The 23166-nt window shown below is 43.2% G+C and overlaps 1 protein-coding gene across 1 annotated transcript in view; it reads left to right on the top strand.

Moving 5' to 3' along the window:
- Positions 1 to 23166, top strand: part of LOC144680819 (protein FAM162B-like) — a 65979-nt gene that overhangs the window by 13403 nt on the left and 29410 nt on the right. The window contains exon 2 of the mRNA XM_078542241.1: positions 1407 to 1515. Within this exon, the coding sequence (XP_078398367.1) occupies positions 1407 to 1515 (109 nt within the window). The remainder of the gene's footprint in view (positions 1 to 1406; positions 1516 to 23166) is intronic.

Here is a 23166-nt window from a genome sequence, read left to right as displayed (position 1 = left end):
CCCGGCAGACTTTGCATTTTCGATAAAACCTCATCCAAGGGCGGGATAAGGTTTCCGTTATTAAATTTTTAAAAATCTATGGACAACGTTTTTATCATGTATATGTTCAGGTGACTGATTGTGATGCATGAACATTTTTTTTCTTGATTTTAAAAACTTTATTTATTGGTTTTAAAATCTTCAGCTTTCTGAGGCAACCCTCTGCCTTCAAGGAGCTTTCATTCAGCCGTTAATTGGCCAGCCAGGGTGAAATCACAGTCGAGGGCCAATCGTGTCCGCCTGCTGCCTTAAGAATCCTACCCCAAGCTGCTGATCATAACACATCTTGGTGTTGATTTATCCATCATTGAAGTAACATCTGTGAAAAACCCTATTCATACCTCCAGTTCAACAAAATTCAAACAGGGTAAATCAGTAAAGGAGAAATATAAACATAAATATGACTCATTTACCTGAGCTCTGAGGTTGGCTCAGGGGCCACTTGGCCCACAAGTTGAACTCCTATCTTAGACTATCACCTGGTTAGTTGTTGTGTGTGTCCTTTTAACTTTAAAAAAAAATCTTTTATTCTTGAGTCCAACTAACAGGACATTTCCACTGTTTATTAACTGCTGTTACTTCTAGTGAGATCAATTTTGTAATCCGGGAATCTTAATCTAGAGAATTTGAGATCAAATTCTTCCATTGCAATTTGAGAATTTGAATCCATCTTTTTTTTAACAAATCTTGTTTTAAATGCACAGCCGACTACAAATCTGAGATTATCTAATCATGCCTAAATGTGTGTCTTTCATTAAAATGCCCAGTTCCGGATTTCTCCTTTAATTTGGATTTTACCTCAACTCGTGAGTTTGCAACAACAGATTTGACTGTAGATAAGAGAGTAATTAGGATTTCTGCCTTTCTACCCCATCCCTAAGTTAGTATGCTCTGACATAGAAAGACTTTAACTCTGTACTCATACTGCTCATGAGACATTACATTGCTTTAGGGTCCATTTGGGCAAAGATTTTATGTTACAAAAAACTATTGGCTTATAAATTTCAAGGGGAGCCAATTTAAGGATAGAGGATTTAAGGTGCCATTCTTATGACATGGTGATTCAACAAAGCATTACTGAGCCTCGAGGCCATTTTTATACAGAGTAATAATTCATCCTTAACCTATGCTCTGCTGCAAATTTACCCATTCAGCTTTCACTTGTAACCTGCAGTTTGTATCCTTGGACAATTGCTTTTTCCTTGATTGATAGCAAATTATCTGAATACAATGAATGCATATCAGTTTGATAGTGCCACACAAATAAGGAGAAGTTATTATATATAATTTATAAAAGAACTCTAACTATAAGAATCATTTCTGTTGGCTCATTATGTCTTAAATTGTGTTCTGTAATTTTCTTGAAGCTCATGACACCCAGAAAGTTCCAGGTTACAGGCCCACAAAATTTGACAAAAAGATCCTTCTCTGGTCTGGTCGCTTCAAGAATGAGGGGGACATCCCTGCCATTGTATCGTAAGTTTTCCTTTTTTTTAGCTTATTGAATATTATGGTTGAATTTTTTTCATGTAACTTAGCTATGGTGTACAAAGAAATAAATTATTAAAATGTTCTCTTACTGGATCGGTTAGAAATACAACAATGTCTAATTGCACACTGCATTAAAACAGATGTGGAAGAACTTCCACATATTGAAACTGAAACTTGCAATGGACCATGGTGTTTTCAATCCTTATTGCTATATGCCAGCATTCGCAATTTCACAAGATAGTTCATCGTACATTGGTGCTCAGCACCAAAAATGACTCCTGTAAGGATATCCTTACACCCTCTGAACCAAAGTAACCATTATCTGCACAATTGGGGAGAAGTTTGTCATTGCGGCACCCATTTTCCATTCCTTTTGTACAACTACTTTTACTGAATTTGCAATCAGTTAAATAAGAAATTGTCCCAATCAGTGATCATTTTCTTACCTGAATGTTAAAGGTATTTTGGGAGTTATGGTCTAAATTGTGGCACTTCCTCTGAAACCACTGGAGAGGTTTATACTGGCAATGTGCTGCAGCAAAAATCCCTGTCTATTCCACTCAGTGGAGGTCATTACCCCATTGTCATTGAAAATGAAGGGGCTCCTACCCACAATATGTTAATGCTGCTGACTTTAGGATATTGGAAAGGGTTGTGGTGCATCCATAGGATGGGCAGCTCTATCCAATTCCAGTTCTATCCTTAAATTGGCTCCTTTTGAAATTTCTAAGCCAATAATTTTTTGTACCATCAACTCCTTGCTTAAATAGACTCTAAAGCAGTGCAATGTCTCATGAGCAGTATGAGCATGCAACCTCCTATTGTAATTCATCCTTATTTGTTAGTTCAATCATTTGTGTTTCAATTATTTTTATGATCTGGTTATTGTCTTAAATTAGAGATGAATATAAGTGAATGGAAAGTTTCTTCAAGTTCAAACCTCAGTCATGGCAAGGATGAGGTACATTGCTTTCCTGCTGTAATGCCCTCCAGCCCACACATACACAAACTGTCCCAAACCATGCTCCACAGAAGAACATTTCCTATTGTGTCAATCCAATTTTTCAATCTGCCCTCAGAATAAATTTGTTAGATTACCATAGAAATAGCTTTATTAGTTATAATGGTTTAAAAGTTTGCTCCAAGTTTTGATAGTCTATGATTTGCACCCTTGGTTTGTAGGTTACAGATTCTATTTATGCACCGGATGTTGCTGTAGTATCTTGCTGAGTTTTCTTCCCTTTGTGGATAGTTTCCAGTGGCCATGAGCTGAGACTGCCAACATTAATTTTCCCAAGAACTCTTAATTAATAAATACCTCTTTCCACGCCCTGAGCTTGATTCTGACCCAGAACTATGAGGAGAGGCAGCAGGACAGTGGGATTAACTTTGGATTGCTTTGGCAAAGAATCAATGCAGCCACAATGAACCACATGTCATTTTTCTGTGGTTGTAGACCTCCATGATTCTAGGTCTCGGAGTATTGATGTTGCATCTAATTATATCTCTCAGGAATATTCCAAATCACTGCACGTACTTTAAATTACCATTTGCACATAGCAAGATATCACAAGAGTCAATGAGATGATGCATGAACCAATCATTGACCCAAATCTTCTGGTATCCCAATCGTTGGAGTTGGGGTGGACATTGGGAGATGTGCAGCAGGACCGTGCGGCCCTCCTGACACACAGACATATGTGGGAATTGGCTGGGAAATTTAAACTTCCAATGGGCTGATTCCTTGCTGCTCAGGACCCCCCTTGAATGTCTCCTACCCTGAGCTCAGAGCTAAGACTTGGGCTTGATATGTGGGACTTACCCAGAAAATATCAGACAGTTTAAAACCTGGGCCGGGATTTTCCATGCCCGTCAGTGTCGGGCGTGTTTGGTGGTGTGAGCAGACAATAATATGGCGCGATCGGTTTTATGACGGCGTGAAACCAGTTTGCGATCGTCCACTCAGCCCATCAATGGCATTGTAATACATCAGCATATCATTAGAAGGCCTGTCTGCCAGACTCATCCCCCCCACACTGGATCCACATTGGCGGGAAAACAGGCCGATGTGTTTCACAACAGTACATAAGCGACGTGCACCTGGCAAGTTGCACTTTGCTCAAGATTTCAAGGTTTGTTTGCCTACCTTGCTTCAGGCAGCACTTGCAGTCATCAGTGCCAGGCTTTACAGACAGCACTTTTATGGGGGGCTCACGGGCAGGTCTCTACCTGCCAGATCAGCCATATGTGGGTGGCTTTTCATTGGCTGCAGGGCGCTGTCTTGCTTGGGGGAGGGGGAGAAGTGCCCTCAGGCAAGGGAAGAGGTTGCAGGACGAGAGCTGTACTGGGGAAGGAGAGTATCCCAGGATGTGTTTGGGGGGGGCACATGTTGATCTGTGCAAGTGGCCTCAAGATGGTGAGGGCTGAGGAGACAGTTTCCAGAGGAGATGAGGCCGGATGAACATGTGAAGGTGTGTGTGAGAATGGGTGGTGATGTCCCTTGAGCTGGCAGTGAGTGAGATGCCAGTGAATGTGTGATAGGTTTGAGTGTGAGAGTTTAGAGTGATGAGATGGTTGCCATACTCTGGCCGCACGGATAAGATCATTCATCCTCTATCTGCATTGGATGGCCAACCTCTTCTGTGCAGCATTGGCATTAACCACCATTACACTGCCTGCCATGCTGGATTGGTGATGCTGCTGCCCATCCTGCGGCCAGAGCGGGGCTAGAAGACATCACGGTGGGTCTTCACGTCATCGAAAAGGTATTCCAGTGACCCATTACTAAACCTGGGGGCTGCAGTCTTTTTGCTTTTCATGGACATCTTCCCTGCATTAGTCATGAGCTGGTAGCACAGGTGTGTGCTTTAAATATGGCGCCCAGCGTGATGAAGCAGCAAGATGCTGGCATGGTGGGCAATTGAGACCCGCCCTCATGGAAATGGCTTGTTTCCCAGGAATGCATAAACAATGCGGGGGTTTGGAGCGATACGGCGTGAAAACCCACCATCGCGGACAGCGAGTAAAACCTGCTCGCTACTGCACAGTGCAAACCTGGGATGATTCCGCCCCTGGTCTAATAGCTGGATAACTCCACGACCAACACCTTCCAATCACACCCCGACCACCCAACTACCCCCATGACCTGACCCGATTACCTCCCCCCAACACCTCCCCGACCACCTGGCAATCCCCTGATCTGACACAACTACCTACCTGCTATTTGACTAACTCCCTGACCACCCAACTATCCCCAACCCGATTACCCACTCACCCACCTCACTAACCTCGCCTCACTCACCCACCTACCCACTGACCCATTCACTCATTCATCCACTCACCCGCACACATTTATTAGAAGACTTGGACCTTTACAAACTTAATACAGCAGCTATTGCTGAAAAAAAGGGGTGTGTCCTCTCCTTCCCCCAACTCTACTATACTTGCTGGAATTACGCTGAACTGCCTATTTCTGCTTCAGCTGGAATCAGAAGATCCAGGAAGATATGGGCATTATCATCGGGTCTGAAAAACAGCAATGCTCCCAGGATTGCCATTGACCAGAAGATCTAGGCCATTATGTTTTCAGTGGTATTGTTTGAGGGAGGAATGTTGGTCGGTATCTGTGTTCCATGTTCCGTAAACGTAAAGGAAATCCATCAAAATGCTTTGTCTTTTTTTCTATTTGTATTTTGTTATACCAGGCTTCATCCTTGTAAATATACTCCAGTCTCAATATCCTACCTATAATGTAGAACACAATTCTGCACAATGTACTCTAACTGAGGTCTTAATAAAGTTTCACATCAGCTAAAAAATATTTATTTGCTTTTATACTCTATACCTCTCGCAATAAAACCAAGAGTCACTTAGTTTGTTCATTCGTTGCCACCTTAGAGGGGCTGTTGGCACCATCTTGTTTCTCTAGCGTTCTTCAAGTGTCTCTCAGTCCATGTCTCAACTTTATCCACCCATCTGATTTTTCTTCCTCCTCTTCTGTTTTTACTCTCTCAATTTCTTCTTGAATTGTTGCCAGGATAAGGCTGTCAGGTCTTGTTTCCAATGTCTGTACTTGGCTATCTTGCTTTCTTGTATTGTTCTTAGCAACCCTTTTGATTCCTGAACTTTTGATTTCTGAACTATTTTTGATCTAACCCACTCAATTGTCTTTCTATCCATCCAGCTGATTCTGAACATCCTCCACCATGCCCACATTTCAAAAACTGCTATCTTCCTTACATCCTCTTCAGAGTCCAAATCACCTATTATGAATGTCAGAATGCTACGATTTAGTTAAGTGTAGCTCTTAAAATATTTAATACAAGGTCACAGCCATCAGCGATTGTCTCACAGTTGTCCATGTTAATGCCTGCAATATTTGTACCTCGCTTGCAGGTGTCATTGTACTGGAAGTATAGACACCAGGAAGTCATGACTCAGTGGCCAACTCATACAGAATGCCTTTGAGTATACAGCAGTCATCCATCCGATGAACGTGGCTGAGCCAGCGCAAATGTCACGTGCTTAGCAATGAGTGTATGTTGATGGAATTAGCATGCTCCAAGACCTCTGAGTTGGTGACCTTGTCCAATCAGGAGATGACAAGGATGCAACCGAGACACCAAAGGTGAAAACTATTCTGCCTTTTCTCCTGCCTGGCATATGTTGTCCAGGTCTCATATCTGTAGAGGAGTGCGCTGAGGATGCAGGCTTGATAGACTCGCAGTTTGATTTGTTAGGTGAGTTGCTGTTCTTCCATATTCTCTTACTCAGCTTGGACATAACAGCTGCAGCTTTTGCAATGTGCATGTTGATTTCAGCTTCAAGTGACAGATTGCTGCTGATTGTGGAGCCTAGCTATGTGAAGCTATCAACAACCTCCAGCGTCATATTGTCAATGCTGATAGATGGCGGGATGGCAACATCCTGAACCATGACATTTGTCTTCCTAATGCTGATGGTAAAACCAAACTCTTTACAGGTGTGAGAGAGTCTGTCCATTTGCTGCTGCAGGTGTTCCTCAGTATGCAATGTTAGTGCAGCATCGTCAGAGTAGAGCAACTCTCTGATGAGCACATGGTGCACTTTTGTCTTCGATCTCAGGTGAGCAAGGTTAAAAAGCTTTCATTTGTTCTGTATGTAAGTAGACACTGCTGTAGATGACCTGAATGCAGCATGACAGCAGCAAAGAAAAGAATATGCCAAAGAGTGTCAGTGCCAAAACACAACTCTGTTTGACCCCATTGCGAATCTCGAAGGGTTCTGAAATTTCCCTATCATAGCTGACCTTACCCATGTTGTCATGGAAAGAGGAGATCACACTGAGCCGCGTCGGCAGGCAGCCAATATTTTCCATCACCTTTAATAGACTGCCTCTGTTCACATGGTCGAATGCCTTGGTGGGATCGATGAAGGCAATATATAATGATATCCTTTGTTCGAAGCATTTCTCTTGCAGGTGCCGGACTGAGCAGGTAATTTCAATTGTAGATCTTCCAGTTCTGAAACCACACTGGGACTCGGGGTGAATGCGGTCTGACAAGGACAACATGGGCAAATATTTTTCCCACAATGCTCATCAGGGAGATACCCCAATAGTTGCTGCAATCACTGTGGGCGTCTTTGTTCTTGTACAGGGTCACAATATTTGTATCATGCACATCATGGGGCACTGCCCCCTCCCTCCAGCAGAGGCAGAGAAGTTTGTGCAGATGCTGCAGGAGTGTCCGTTCCCCATGCTTGATGAGCTCAGGCGGTATAGCATCATCACCTGGAGCTTTGCCCATGGTGAGTGAGTCAATATCTCCGCTAAGCTCCTTCACTGTGGGTTCGATATCCAGCTTTTCCCTTGACAGGTAGGCTTTCTATGGTGTCTAGAGCTTCCTCAGTGACTGTGTTCTTCCTAGAGTACAACTCAAGGTATTGTTCCTCCTAACTCTCCAGCTATTTATTGCAGTTAGTGATGCCCACTCCTGCCTTTATTTTCAGTGGAGTTGTTTTCTTTGCTGATGGAGCTATTGCCTTTTTGAATCCATCATAAATGTCTCTAGCAATCCCTGTGTCAGAGGACATCTGGATATTCTGGCAATGGTGCAACCAGTAGTCATTGGCGCAGTGCCTAGCAGCTTTATTTCGAGATCTTAGTGCAGTCAGTCTTCTTGCCCAGATCTCTCTTGTAATTAATGGGAGCAAATGCCTTGACTTCAATGACCAAATCTATTACAGCCTCAAATCAGTCAACATTTTTCTGCTCTTGATTTCTGTATGTTGAGAGTGTTGTTTTATAAAGTGTCTCGATGTATGTTCCATTTCACTTCAGCACTCTTGTGTGAATGCCAGAGACTGCAATAGAATCGAGGAACTTTTGGTTTTCATCTGGTTATGCAGTATGGCTGACATTGATATAAGTCTTTCTGCTTTGAATGAAAAAGTTTCTCAAGGGTTACATCCTAACCCTGGTGCACACCAGGGAGTGATCTGTATCACAGTTAGTGCTGTGGTAGTTGTCTGTGTTGAGAATAATGTCGAGGGAGTAACACCTATTGATGATGAGATCCAGCTGGTGTCAATGCCCTGAATTTGGATGTCTCCAGGACCCCCTGTGGCATGGCTTCCTCTGAAAGAAAGTATTAGTTGCACAAAGCTCCTGGTAACAGCAAAGCTCAAGTAGTCTCTGTCCATTTTCATTTATCTTTCCTAAGCTATGATGTCCAAGGCAGGTGGGCCATGCCTCCACTCCAGCCTAGAAATCCCCCTGTAGCTAAAGATGTTCTGACTTAGGGATTCTGTGTCCAGTTCCCTGAAAAGCTGGTCTTTGGCCCTGTAATGGAGCACAGTGTTGGAGCATAGACACTCATGAGGTTAAATGTTCCTGTTTGAGCTAAAAGACATTTAGAGAGATCACATTCTGGCCTGTTTGTTGATGGTTCTATCATCGAGAATAGCAAGTTTCTTACAACAAAGTGTGCAATGTCTTCCTTTCAGTAATCCATTCTCGGCAAGCCATGTTCAACTTATCAAGTTCCTTGTTCATCACAGCTGTCTTGCAGACATTATTGACCAACTGAAAGTCATCTGTCAGTTCCCTGCACATGGTCCAGCCTGCTAATCAAAGAGTTGACATCTTCTTTCTCTTTGTTTATTTTGTTTGTTTGCCTGATGTGATGAACTCTAAGCCTCAAGCACCCATTGAAGCAGGCACACCATGGTGGGTCAGCACCTTACTAGTCGAGGCTGCCATACCTGAAGTGATGATCCCTCCCACTGTTGGAAGCAGCTCGTATCACCCACTCTCCAGGCCAATTGAGTTGGGTTTATCACTCATAAGTGATATCAGTCTCTCCCGTGTTGCGTGAATGCTCTGCAGCGAAATTGCAGTAGAATGGGTGTCTAATTGGAAAATGAATTTCAGTATTGATGAGTATGAGGTGGTGCATCTTGTTACAATGAGGAAGGAGGCCACATTCTGGTTGGATAATAAAAGTCTAAATGGGGCGAAGGAGCAAAGGGACCTGGAGTGCAGATACACAAATCACCAAAAGCAGCAATACAAATGAATAAGGTCATTAACAAGAAGTTCATTTCTAAAATGTTAGAATTGAAAAGCAGGGAAGTCATTCAAACCTGTATAAAACCTTGGCTAGCCCAAGTTGGGAGTACTGTGCACAATTCTCGTCTCCATATTATGCAAATTATATAGAGGCAATGAATGTACAAAAGAGATTCACAAGAATGATACCAAAATGAACAGGTTGTACCTATCAGGAAAGATTGAACAGGGTGGGGCTCTTTAGAAAAGAAAAGGCTGAATGGAAATCTGATACAAATTTTAAAGATCATGAAAGTCTTTGATAGAGTGGATGTGGACAAACTGTTTCCACTGTGGAGGTGGCCAAAATTAGAGGCTGTAAGTGTAAGATAGTCACTAATAAATCCAATAGGTAATTCAGAAGAATTCACTCTTTCCCCAGGGTGATAAAAATGTAGAATATGCTACAATGAATAGCTAAGATGAATAACTTGGATGCATTTAAGGGGAAGCCGGACATAACATAAGAACATAAGAAACAGGAGCTAGAGAAGGCAATGTCGCCCTTTGAACCTGCTCTGCCATTCACCATGACCATGGTTGATCTTCGATGGGGGCACAGTCTCAGGATAAGGAGTTGATCATTTAGGACCTAGATGAGGAGAAATTTCTTCATTTAGAGGGTTGTGAAACTTTGGGTGGATTTTCTATCCCAGAGGGTTGTTGATGCTCCATTGTAATATATTTAAGGCTGAGATAGACAGATTTTTGATTTCTCACAGAATCAAGGGATATGGGTTGTGGGTGGGAAAGTGGAGCTCAGACAGAAGATCAGCCATGATCATATTGAATGGCAGAGCAGGCTTGAGGGCCGTACAGTTTAGTTCTGCTCTGATTTCTTATGTTCTCAACTCCACTTCCAGCACTATCTTCATACCCCTTAATTCCCTTAGTACCCAAAAATGTATTGACCTGTCTTGAATATATTTAACAACTAAGCATTCAGAGTTTACTGGGGTAGAGAATCCTAGAAATACACAACTCCTAGAGTGAAGAAATTTCTCCTCATTTCAGTCCTAAATGGCTGACTCCTTATTCTGAGGCTATGACTCCATGTTCAAGATTCCCCAGCCAGGGGAAACATTTCTCAATCTACCCTTCCAACTCCCTAAGAATGTTGCATGTTTCAAGTAGATCACTTCTCATTCTAAATCCAAGAAATATAGGCCTAGTCTACTCGATCTCTCCTCCTAGGATAATCCCCTCATCCCAGAAACCAGTCTGCTGAATCTTCAGTGCACTCCCTCTCGGGCAAGTATATCCTCCCTGAGCTGAGGAATCCAAAACTATGCACAGTACTCCAGGTTTGATCTCAGCAATGCCCTGTATAAATTTAGTAAGACTTCTTTATTCTTATCCTTTTGTCACAAAAGTTAAGCAAGGAGTAGAAGTATATGCTGATAGGGTTAGATGCAGAGTGGTTGAAAGAGGCTCATGTGGAGCACAAATGCTGATATTGAAAAGATGGGCCAAATTCTGTTATAGAATCATAAAAACATACGAACAATGATGAACAGATAAGGACTTTCTGGTCCATCTATCCTGTCCCATACATCATGTGATCTTCAGAGAAGGCAAAAAAAATTAAAATTCCAAGCCAATTTGAGGGAAGATATCTGTGAAATTCCTCTCCGACACATCCAGGCAATCGATGTGAGTCCAGGAGATCATGCGGCCCTGAATTACTTGAAGTACCTACCTCTTGTAAGAGATGATAGATCTAGTTGTTGCTTGAAGGAGTTCAGCGAGTCAGTGTCCACCACACAATATGGCAGCCTGTTCCAGAGATCCACTATGCTCTGGGAAAAGAACAACCACCTGATGTCTAACCTAGATTTGGCTTTATATATCTTAAAATTAAAACAATCTCCTTAACCTACTTAATTAGAACAAATTGTCAATTGGAGCACAATCTATTCCCTTCATCATTTTATAAACTTGAATTAGATCACCCATAAGTCTACGCAAAGTTTAGAGTCCCAACTCATTCAGCCTATGTTGATGATAACCCAGTGTAACTTTTGAACTCCATTGCTCCTATGGCTCAGTGAATAATTGGGGTTTCTGTTCTCTACTAACAACTGTCTACTTAAACCCCTCTTCTTGCCTCTCTGCAGCCCTACCGGCCCTGTCTCAGCTCAAGTGTGCTGAAATCCTCATCCGACTAATTTGAGTGAACCAAACATCGAGTTGCAGGAAAGATAGGTGCAGATTCAGGCTCAATGATTTAGAATAAATGCATTCAATCACTTTCAAAAGATGAGAGGCTAGATATAATTCAGTAGTACATGAATGTGGATTATAAGCAGTCATTTGTTTCCCTGCAATAGAAGTTTCCCTGCTGGCAACACCTATCAGGAGTATGAGTGCACCCTCCTCATGATGTTCCATCCATTAAAAATTACAAACAGGAAATTGTGATGATAGGAGGGGAAAACTCAAGGTTGAATTCCTGGCAGATGGGTTTCTGTACCAGGTGCGTCATTTCATAAAATGATCCTCTACGTTTTTAAAATAATAGTCAGAAAATCATGCCCAGTCTCCAGAGCAGCATTGCGGGAATGTGGAGCCCTGAGTGTTGTCACTCTTAGAAACTCTGAAAAATTGTGCTTCAAACAGCACAAATGAAACATCACCTCAGCATCAAGGGGAACAAGCTTGCTTCAGGTAAGTGGTGATGTGAAATTGCAGGATCAAGGGGTTAGTGCTGAATGGGGGGGACAGAGATTTACTGGAAGGAGAGGGTAAAGATGGACAAGAAAGCAGCAGACACAGAGGAGAACACAAAATCAGATGAGAAGGAGAGTAAAATCAATGAGGATGAGGAGTCTCACAAAGCAGAGGCTGAGTGAGGAAAGGAGGGTGGGTATCTTTATTAGAAACTTATGGTATAAATCAAGGGTTTTAAAGAAGCAGTGACAATGAGTGCTCGAAGGATGAGAAGAGCAGTAGAGGGGGCGAGCAAGGTGTGATTTGGTGATAAGGGCCACACCATTACTATTGTGATTTGGATGGTACAGCTAGCAGAAAGTATAGCCAGGCAGGAGGCTTTCGTGAGCGACAGGGTGTCACCACTAGTGAGCCAAGTTTCAATCAAATGTACGATATCTATAAGATTATGAATGGCAAAGGCCTTGTGAAATGCAGGGAGGAGAGATGGTTGATGATCCGCTGGGGGACATAGAAGGGCCAGCGGGGGACCAGACAATTAGAGTGGGGAGGAGGTTGGTGTTTATTATGTACATCATCAATAGTTCTAACCCCTTTTCCCATGTCTTTTTCTACAATTATGTATCTAATATACGAATTAGGCGCAAGAGTAGGCCATTTGGCCCCTCAAGCCTATTTAATAAAATCATGGCTGATCTGATTGTAACCTCAACTCCACATTCCCACCTACCCTCAATAACCTTTCACCCCCTTGTTAATCAAGAACCTATCTAGCTCAAAAATATTCAAAGACTGCTTCAAGTGCCTTTTGAGGAAGAGAGTTACATAGACTTTTGACCACTGAGAGAAAAAAATTCTCATCTCTGTCTTAAATGAGTGACCCCTTATTTTTAAACAGTGACCCCTAGTTCTAGATTTTCCAACAGGAGGATACATCCTCTCCACATCCACCCTGTCACGACCCCTCAGGATCTTAAATGTTTCAGTTAAGACGCTTCTTACTCTTCTAAACTCCAGTGGATACAAGCCCAGCCTGTCCAACCTTTCCTCATAAGACAACCCGCCATTCCTGGTATTAGTCCAGTAAAACTTCTCTGAACTGCTTCTAATGCATTTACATCCTTCCTTAAGTAAGGAGACCAGGACTGTACACAATACTCCAGATGTGATCTCACCAATGCCCTGTTCAATGAAACATAACCTCCCTACTTTTGTAATCAATACCCCTCACAATAAACATTCTATTAGCTTTCCTAATCACTTGTTGTACTGCATACTTTTATGATCCATGCACTAGGACACCCAGATCCCCCTGAATCTTAGCGTTCTACAATCTCTCACCATTTAGATATTAAGCTTTTTTATTCTTCCTGCCAAAATGAATGATTTCACATTTTCTCACATTATACTCCATTTGCGAGATCTATGCCCACTTACTTAATCTATCCATGTCCCTTTGTAGCCTCCTTATGTCTTCTTTACAATTTACTTTTCTACCTATCTTTGTGTCGTCAGCAAATTTAGCAACCGTTCCTTCGGTCCCTTCATCCAAGTCATTTCTATAAATTGTAAAAAGTTGAGGCCCCAGCCCTGATCCCTGTGGCGCACCACTCGTCACATCCTGCCAACCAGAAAAAGACCCATTTATGCCAGCTCTCTGCTTCCTGTTGGCTAGCCAATATTCTATCCATGCCAATAAGTTACTCCCTACACCATGAACTTTTATTTTCTGCAATAACCTTTGATGTGGCACCTTATCAAATACCTTCTGGAAATCTAAGTACAGTACATCCACCCTTTTCCCACAACACACATGACTGCTTCAAAGAACTCCAATAAATTAGTTAGACATGATTTCCCTCCCACAAAGCCATGTTGACTCTGCCTAATTGCCTTGAATTTTTCTAAGTGCCCTGCTATAACATCTTTAATAATTGCTTCTAACATTTATCCTACAACAGATGTTAAGCTAACGGGCCTATAGTTCCCTGCTTTCTGTCTCCCTCCCTTTTTGAATAAAGGAGTTACTTTTGCTATTTTCCAATCTAGTGGAACCATCCCTGAACCTAGGGGGCTGAATTTTGCCATTGGCGAGCAGGGGGCGGGGCCTGCTCGCCGACGCATAAAATGACGCGGGATGACATCAGGCGGAACCCCCGACATCATCCCGCCCCATTTAAATTTTCAGGAAGGCGGGGGCACAGCAAAATCAGCTGTCCTCCCGCTGACCTGTCAATGGCCAATTGAGGCCATTGACAGGATTATTAAAACAATTAAAGGCCCTGCTCGTCCAACCTTAAGGTTGGCGGGCAGGCCAGGAGCCCCGGCGGGCTTCTGAAAAAACATGAAACCTCATCCACCAGCGGGATGAGGTTTCATGTAGGGATTTAAAAAGTTTAATAAAGTTTTAGTGAAATTTATGAACATGTCCCATCTCATGTGGGACATGTTAAGGATTTTGTTTTTCTATTTTTAATGTTTTCACAACTGTCAGCGATCTCCCTGAGGCAGCACTTTGCCTCAGGGAGATATGCGCTCTTTCGTGCGCATGCCCGCCCGCCCAGTAGGCAGAAAATTCTGCCCAGGGATTTTGCAAAATTAAAACCAATGCATCAACTATCTCACTAGCCACTTCTTTTAAGACCCAAGGATGAAGTCCATCTGGACCCGGGGATTTGTCAGCCTGCAGCCCCAATAATTTGCTCAATACCACTTCCTATGTGATTGTAATTTTCCTGAGATCCCTCCTCCCTTCCATTTCCTGATTTACAGGAAATTTCCAGCTATTTCTGGAATATTACTTGTTTCATCTATGGTGACGACCTTTGCAAAATACCTATTCAATTCATCTGCCATCTCCTTACTTGCCGTTATTAGTTCCCCAGACTCACCACCTACAGGACCAATGCTCACTTTATTAACTCTTTTCTTATTTAAATATCTATAGAAGCTCTTACTGTACGTCTTTATATTTCTAGCTAGTTTTCTCTCGTAATCCAATTTTTCCTTCCTTATTAATCTTTTTGCCATTCTTTGCTGTTCTCTATATTCTGTTCAATCTTCTGACCTGTCACCCGTCTTTGCACAATTATGTGCGTTTCTTTAAGTTTGATACTGTCTTTAACTTTTCATTTGAAATATTCTTGAATTATTCTTAAATGTTTACATGTTGCTTCAATCACCAATTCTGGTAGAGCATTTGTTAAGGTAGACCTTTGTTAAATCTCTTACATTTGATCTTAGATCTATCTCTTCATTTTACTCTTCAACCACTGGAAGCAATGTGTTTTTATCTACTCTGCCCCATTCCTTCATACTTTTAATACCTCAATCAAATTATCCCTTAATCTCCCCTGTCCTAATGAAGGCCAGTATTTTACCAGATATATCAACTACAACTGCTCTGCATGGGTTAGTAAAGAAAAAAAAATCTTAACAGCATATAATTCCCTGGTTCACTGGTTTAGCATTTTTCTTTCTCAGGCTGTCAGCCTTTGTGGTCTGTGGTATTAAGTGGTCAAAGGGCCAGTGAGGAAAACTGCAAACTCAATGCCAATTTTTTTTTTTGTGGATTTATGGCCATGGGAACTGGGTTATTACTTCCAAATCTCCCTTAACTTAAGGCCTTAAACAGATGTCAGGAAATGGAGATTTCACCTTTCAGATAAAGATGAATTCGCACCTCTGATGGCAGAGTTCGAGTAGATGGAGCTGCCTGCCCAATGTTACCATTTTGAAGGTCAGGCCTCACTTGTGTTCTACTGATGAGCTGCCCATGTATTTCCAGCAGTGATAGTTGGCATACTTAGATTTACTTGAAAGAAGCTTGTTCCTCTTAATACTGAGGTGTATTCATTAGTGATGTTTGAGGCACAATTTTTCACATTTTCTAAGATTGACAACAGCCAGGGCTCCACATTCCTGCAATGCTGCTTTGGAGTAAGGTCATGATTTTCTGACTATTATATTAAAAACGTAAAGGATCATTTTATGAAATGAAGCGCCTGGTACAGAAATCCATCTGCCAGGAATTCAAACTGTTGTTTTTCCCCTCCTATCCTCACAATTTCCTGTTTGTATTTTTTAATGGATGGAAAATCATGGGGAAAGTGCACTCATACTCCTGATAGGCCTTCCCAGCAGGGAAACTTCTATTGCAGGGAAACAGTTCTGTAAAATGACAATGTATAATCCACATTCACATTAATTTCATGACATGAGGTTTTAACTCTTCATGAGCTTAATTATTAATTAAAGAGGAATAATAAGGAATCCCCAAAGCCAGTATTAAATAGATAACAATGAATGTGTTAGGGTCAATAAATTGATTTATATCCACCTATTGATCCAATTTTATTATGATTTGGGCTTTCTCCGACATTAGTGTGTGCATTGCAAAAAATAAAACAGCCTCAAAAACAAATTGTCTTCTATGAAATAACACCTGCACCCTTAAGTATACTGTGGTGGAGTATGATTTTCCAGGACTGTCAAATTATCACTTATCTAAAGTATATTTGCACTGGAGATTACACGGGATCCAACGTGTTTTCTTGCCGACTTCAAAAGGTGGTACATACATTCAGGGTGAAATAGATTTATTTACAATTAGGATGATTATAGAGAAGCAATGTATGTCGAAAACACATGTTACAAATACATTTTCAACAATTTTCAACATTCTCTGGCAATCTTCAAGATTTTTGGATGAAATAGTCCTTTGCAGACTTCTTGGAAGATGACCAAAGTCAAGGCAATGAAGATAGCAATCTTTACAGGTAGATTGTAAGTTTATGCGGAAGTTTTTTTCTTGGTGGGTTATTTTAATATTGTACTAGTAAATAATTAGTTGGTCATTTTATCAGTACCTATGAATTACAATTGATGATACTAATGAACAAATGATCAATGGATTTGTTAAAATTTCTTCGTGAATTTAGCAGAGCTGCCAACCAGTTGAATTGGTTAATGGAGCATTAAGATAGTGATCAAAGTAATATATGAATATGTTAAGTGCTTGAACACTAACATCACCAAAAATAATTTCTAGGTTCATAAGATACAGTTCTATAGAAAGAATTAACAGAAAAATATAATAATGAATTACCACAATGTACATGATTCAGTTTCATAATTGGTTCTGACCAGTTTAATAAAGTAAATTCTCTCAGGTCGATTAACAGATACATTATAAAACATTCAGTATATAGAATTTTGGAAAACGTCCTTTCGAAAATCAAAATTTTTGTGGGAGGTGACATCTCAGAGCCTCATAGAAGGTAAATCCTGTAGATGACATATACCCACCTCTAAAATTGTCACAATAATTCATTAGAGTCTTCAGAGAGAGACATCCAGGTGAAGTGCGTACAGTTGATATTACAAGTGAGACAGGAACATATTCCAATAATGCCCTTTGTAGCAATCAGTTACAAGGAAATAGGTTGTGCTGTAATAACCTCAATTGATAAATAGCTTGATAATACTTGCAATCTAGATTCATACATATAGAATAGTCAAGTGGTAGGAAAGGGTGCTAGAGGGTTGGGATCACTTGTGGACCAGTATCCCAGTATGAGTCAGCGTTTCAAAGAGAAGAGCAGAAAAACATGAGAAATAAAAACAAACTGAAAAAGTCCTGGGAAAGCTGAAAATAATTCAAAGAGGCAAACATTACTTGTAAGTAATGTGAATAAGGCATTTTAAATTCAACCAGTTAATGTTATTGATTTGAGATACATTGGGTCAGTAAAAGAACAGATTTTTTTTAATATATTCATTCATGGATGTGGATATCGCTGGCTGGGCCTCCCTTTATTGCCCTCCCTTAATTGCCCTTAAGAAGGTGGTGGTGAGCTGCCTTCTTGTTGTAGGGATACCCACAATGCTGTTAGGGAGAGAGTTCCAGGATTTTGACCCAGCGACAGTGAAGGAATGGCGATATAGTTCCAAGTCAGAATATTGTGCGGTTTGGAGGGGAACTTACAGGTTGTGGTGTTCCCATGCATCTTCTGCCCTTGTCCTGCTAGGTGATAGAAGTCATGGGTTTGGAAGGTGCTGTCGAAGGAGTCTTGGTGAGTTGCTGCAGTGCACCTTGTAGATGGTGCACACTGCTGCTACTGTGTGTCGGTGGTTTGAAAATCAGTGCGTTTGAAGTTTTTTATTTATAATATGCAGTACTTCATAATTTAAATGAATCAAATTTTGTCCTACTCGTTCAAATGATTAATATGTGAATGTTTCTTTATCCACAACCTAATTGACCTAACTGGATCTAAGTGAATGCCCCTTGTCGCAGACAGGCTGTTCTGTTCTGTACTTTCTGTTCGACAGCAGCAGCAAGTTAAAACTACTGTCCCTTATAAATGAGTGCCTGTAAATAGAAACAGTTTTCTTTATTATGCTAAGCCTACTTTGTTTTTTTTTTAAAAATCTAATATCCCTTCAATTCATCAGTTACTCTAAAACAATAATTACATGTTAAAGCTATTTACTACAAAATACAATTTCAAAGTTAATCACTTTGGTGTATTTTTTCTGAAGTGCATTTGGTGGTGATAATTGTTGGATTCTGCATTAAAGTGGAACTGGTGGTTGGTTAATGGCAATTTGTTTTGAAACATTAAGGAGTCCTTTTAGTCATTTAAATTGAGTTAAAAGAGGTAAATTGAATTTGTTACACAAAAATTAGAGATTGCTGTTTGATATTTTTGTAATAACAAAAGGTAAAAAGCCACCTGTCAAATCAAATTTTATACAAATACAATTAAAAAATGTTGACATATGATTGGAAAACTGTAGTGCTTATTCTGAGATAGCTGACCATTATTTCAATGTCCTGACCTTTAGAGAAGTAATGGGAAAGCCAGAGAAAATAAGAGTGAACTCAAGACCAGCAGCATTATTGCTGCGGCAGGATTTAGAAAAATCTATCTAAACATCCTTGGCCTTTGATCTCAGTGTAAGCGCTGGGATGTACACAATAGGAAGCACTGCAAAAGTTCTCTCATTCACATTTTGTTGCTAGGCAGTTCCACCAACCTGGGTGTCTACCAGATTTAAAAGTAGGGTTGCAAACTCTTGCTGTTTTGGGGATTTCTTATTATCCCCCTTTAATTAATAATTAGATTTATGAAGAGGATGTGATTTTCATGTCATGAAAATATGTATATGAATTCAGATTATGCATAGGGTGGGATTTTACAGTCCTTTGGAAGTCAATGTATTTTTGAATGGCTCACTGCATTTTACAGCGGTGGGGGTGTAAAATTCCACCCATAGCCCTGAATATTCCCGTTGGTGATTTGGGGGCAGGGCCCGCTCGCCGACGGGAAAATGATGTGGGATGACGTCGGGAGGAACCCCCGGTCCCTTTAAATGTTTAGGAAGTCGGGCGGACAGCGAAATCAGCTGCGGGCCCGCCGACCTGTCAATGGCCAACTGAGGCCATTGACAGGATCATTAAACTCATTGAAAGACCTGCCCATCCAACATTAAGGACAGGTCAGGAGCCCCAGCAGGCTTCTGAAAAAAGATAAAACCTCATCTCAGTTTTTAAAAAGTTTATTAAAGTTTCACTCATATTTATTAACATGTCCCATCTTGTGTGACAGTGTCACATGGGGGGGACATGTTAATAATGTTTTTCTTTCTCTATTTTTAAAGTATTTTTAAACATTCAGCGCTCTCCCTGAGACAGTACTTCAGACTCAGGGAGCAGAGCGCACTTTGACAGATGGGGAATCCCTCCCCTGCCGCACAGGAAGAGCATAGCGCTTTCTGTCGGGAAGGCCGCTGGGCGGGCCTTAATTGGCCCGCCCACTCAAAACGCCGGCCCCATTTCGGCTGCGGAGTTCGGCTGCCCACCCACCGCTGAGCCGGTGGGGCCCGCACACCCACCAAGGGCAAAATTCTAGGCCATTGTCATTTTACAGAGTTGTTTTTCTGCAATAGAAGTTTCCCTGCTGGGAACACCCATTGGGAATATGGGCAGAATTTTATGGCCAGGCCACGGCAGGGCTGGAAAATGTGGCGAGCCATTAATAACTCCATTGGCTTCGGCGAGACCGTAAGATCCCACCGGCGGGTGGGGCTGTAAAATTCTGTTCTATGAGTGCACCTTCCACTTGATTTTCCATCCATTAAAAATTACAAACAGGAAATTGTGAGGATAGAATGGGAAAAACCTAAGCTTGAATTCCTGGCAGATGGGTTTCTGTATCAGGAACATCATTTCCTAAAATGATCCTTTATGTTTTTAAAATAAAAGTCAGAAAACTATGCCCAGCCTCCAGAGCAGCATTGCAGGAATGTGGAGCCCTGGCTGTTGTCACTCTTAGAAAATGTGAAAAATTATGCTTCAAACACCGTGGGCGGAATCATCCATGCCCGCTGGCGTCGGCATGTTCAGTGGCACGAGTGTACAATATGGTGAGAAGGCCAAAAATCAGTAGCACGACGCCGTGAAACCAGTTTGCGATCATCTGCTCAGCCCATCGATGGTGAGCCGCATTTCCCGCAATCAAACGTTGGGAACCTCATTGTAATACATCAGCATATCATTATGGCCAGCTGACCGGACTCATTGGGGTCTGGGAGGACTAAGTGGGGGCGCAGGGGGGAGGGGGTTCCAGGGATGAAGGGGTTGAAGGGAGAAAGGGATTCCAGGAGGAGGAGGGGGTGCGGAGATGCGAAGGGGTTTGGAGGGGGAATATCCAGGTGAACGTGCAAGAGAGGGGCCCGATGGGTCCATGACTGCCCCCCTGGGGTGTGAACTGAGGGTGGACATGGTATGAGGGAATGGTGAGAATCACTGACTGAGGGCAGAGTGAAGCAGTAGAGTGGAAGAGTGACGGTTTGAAGGTAGCGGTAGAAGGAATGGTGAGGGTGGTTGATGAGAACTCGGAAGCAGACACAGACACAGACCCTGGGGGTGGGGAGGAAGAGGTCGGGGAGGTTTATGTGGATGGAGGTGGGATGTTCAAGAAGGAAGGGAACATGTATGTTCACCAGGACATCCCTGAAGGAAAAAGGTTGCGGCTGGTAGGTTACGAAGGAGCGGTGGGGGTGGGGGGGGGTGGGGTGGGGGGGGGCGTAGTAGGTGATACTGGTGGGGGTCAACTTTGATGGGGAAAAGGGAATGGGTGACTGGGGGAGGGTAAAGGACAGGGGAGCGAAAGTAAAACCGAATTAGAACCATGCTGTCCAAATCGAAAGTGAAACGAGAGTCATGGTGGGTGAGACCAGGTGCTGCATGGGAGTGTGGTCAGTGGGTGGAGATGCAGGTCAGCTCAGATGGACAACTGAAAGAGAACCCCAGCAGGCAACATTGAAAATGCTCAGGATATTGAGATGAGTGTGATACAGGGAGGATCCGCGTGTGTGGGAGAATGCTTGCACAAGACTCCGAGAGACCCTGCCCCCCCAACAAACTTCTCTCCCCAGAATCACTCGTGGGCCGGCAGCTCCTCCTGCGATGACAGAGGACAAGATTGAGGGGCCTCACAGGCAAAGGGGACTCAGAGGGAGCAGACAGTCTCTGAGATTCCTGAGTGGATGACCCACAGGTCTCCAGCTGCCACTCCTCCACCCTCCAGGTGCCCGAGGGCACCGGCCTGACTCCTTGAGGGGACGGAGCACCTTGAGGGACATCGAGGTGCCCTATTTCCCACTCGCATTGCCATTGCAGGAACTCACCCATGGCTCCCACAATGGAGTGCAGGTCTGTGCACATCTCTGCGTTCTGCTGGACCAGGGTCTCCATGGCATCCACCATCCTTCCTATGGAGACCTCCATATCCGCACATGTGGGCACCACTTCATCAGACAGCAGGCAGACACACTCCTTCGACTTGCGTGCCACTCTGTTGAGGGTTTCCAACAGCTTTGCACGTTGTTCCCCCGCCTTCTGCTGTCTCTCCACGATGAGTTGAAAGACCAAATATAGAGGTTTGTCAACTGACTTGGACCGCATAGATGCCTCTTCCCTAACAGTCCTCCGAGTGCCAGGGAGCTGGGCTGAACCTACCTCCTCCTGCTGCGGACATGTGTCTATGCGGTGACCACCAGATTGTGAACCTGAGTCTGCCCTAGATCTAGGTCCCACTGAGGTGTGTGTCTCTGTGCTGGAGGGTGTGGGTAAGTGCTGTGATAGGTCTTCCAGGTTGCTTATTTCCAGCTCTTCAATGGAGAAGGTGTCCTCTTGGCTGGAAGTGAGGATGTGGATGGAGCTTGGACTGTCTGGCTGAGGGTGTTGGTCGCTTGGCAGAGCTCCCTGTGAACCAAAGTAGGGATAATTAGTGCATGGCAGCAGACTCAAAAGCAGAAGAGAGAGCACTCATTGTTGCACTGAGAGAGGGGATGATGTGGTGCAGGATCCTCAGGTGGATGTTTGCCGTCGGCGTAACCGTTGCCATGGGCATGGTCCACATCCTCACCAGTCAGCACGATGGCATGCTCTTCATAGTGAGTGAGGGGCCTAAGTGGGCCACTCAACCTCCGGTCTGGGGCCTCTCCCTGTTGATGTGAGCCAGCTTCTCCTGCATGGAAACGGATGAAGAGTGTGAACAGGACACATGACACTGCGTGGAATGTTTGTGTGGTGAACAGAGCCATGGACAGGATGAGGACGTGAGCTCGAGAGGATCTGAGCCAGATGGAGATGTGAGAGTGTGTGAGAGAGTTAGCGGTGTTGTGCCTTGAGGTGTGAGACCCCTGTGGATGTGTGATGGGTTTGTGAGTGTGTGAGTTGAGAGTGATGAGGTGGTCGGCTTACCCTGGTGAAACAGATGAGAGCATTCATCCTATAGTGGCACTGGGTGGCTGTTGCAGGGCATTGGCACTGACCACCGCTGCCACTGCCCCCCCTGCTGGATTGGTGATGCCGCTGCCAATCCTGCAGCCAGAGTGGGGGTAGAGGACATCGCGGTGTCCAAAACATGCTCGAGGGATGCATCACTAAACCTGGGGGCTGCAGTCTTATTGCCTTTCGGGGCCACCCTGTCTTCCATGAAGCAGTCCTGGGCTGGGAGCCCTGACAGCTGTTGGCACGGCTGGACTTTAAATATGGCACCCAGTGAGATGAAGTGGTGAGGTGATGGCATGGCAGGCGAATGAGAGCCAGCCTGTAATCAAAACGGCGTGTTTCCTGGGAATGCATAATTAATGCGGTGTGTTTGGGACGATACGGTGTGAAAAGCCGCCATTGTGGCCAGCGGGTAAATCGGCTGCTATCGCACTTAGTGCAAATCTGGGACAATTCTGCCCCACGAATGAAATGGCACCTCAGCATCAAGACATTGCTGGAGGTTTGATTATGTGACATTTGATGAAACCACGTCTGACTAGCTGACTGCTCACCACAAGACATTTGCCTGTAG

The sequence above is a fragment of the Cetorhinus maximus genome, chromosome 5 (genome assembly GCF_964194155.1).
Source record: "Cetorhinus maximus chromosome 5, sCetMax3.hap1.1, whole genome shotgun sequence".
Lineage (NCBI taxonomy): Eukaryota > Metazoa > Chordata > Chondrichthyes > Lamniformes > Cetorhinidae > Cetorhinus > Cetorhinus maximus.
Note: the sequence above shows the minus strand (reverse complement) of the source record. Positions and strands in the feature narration are given on the sequence as shown.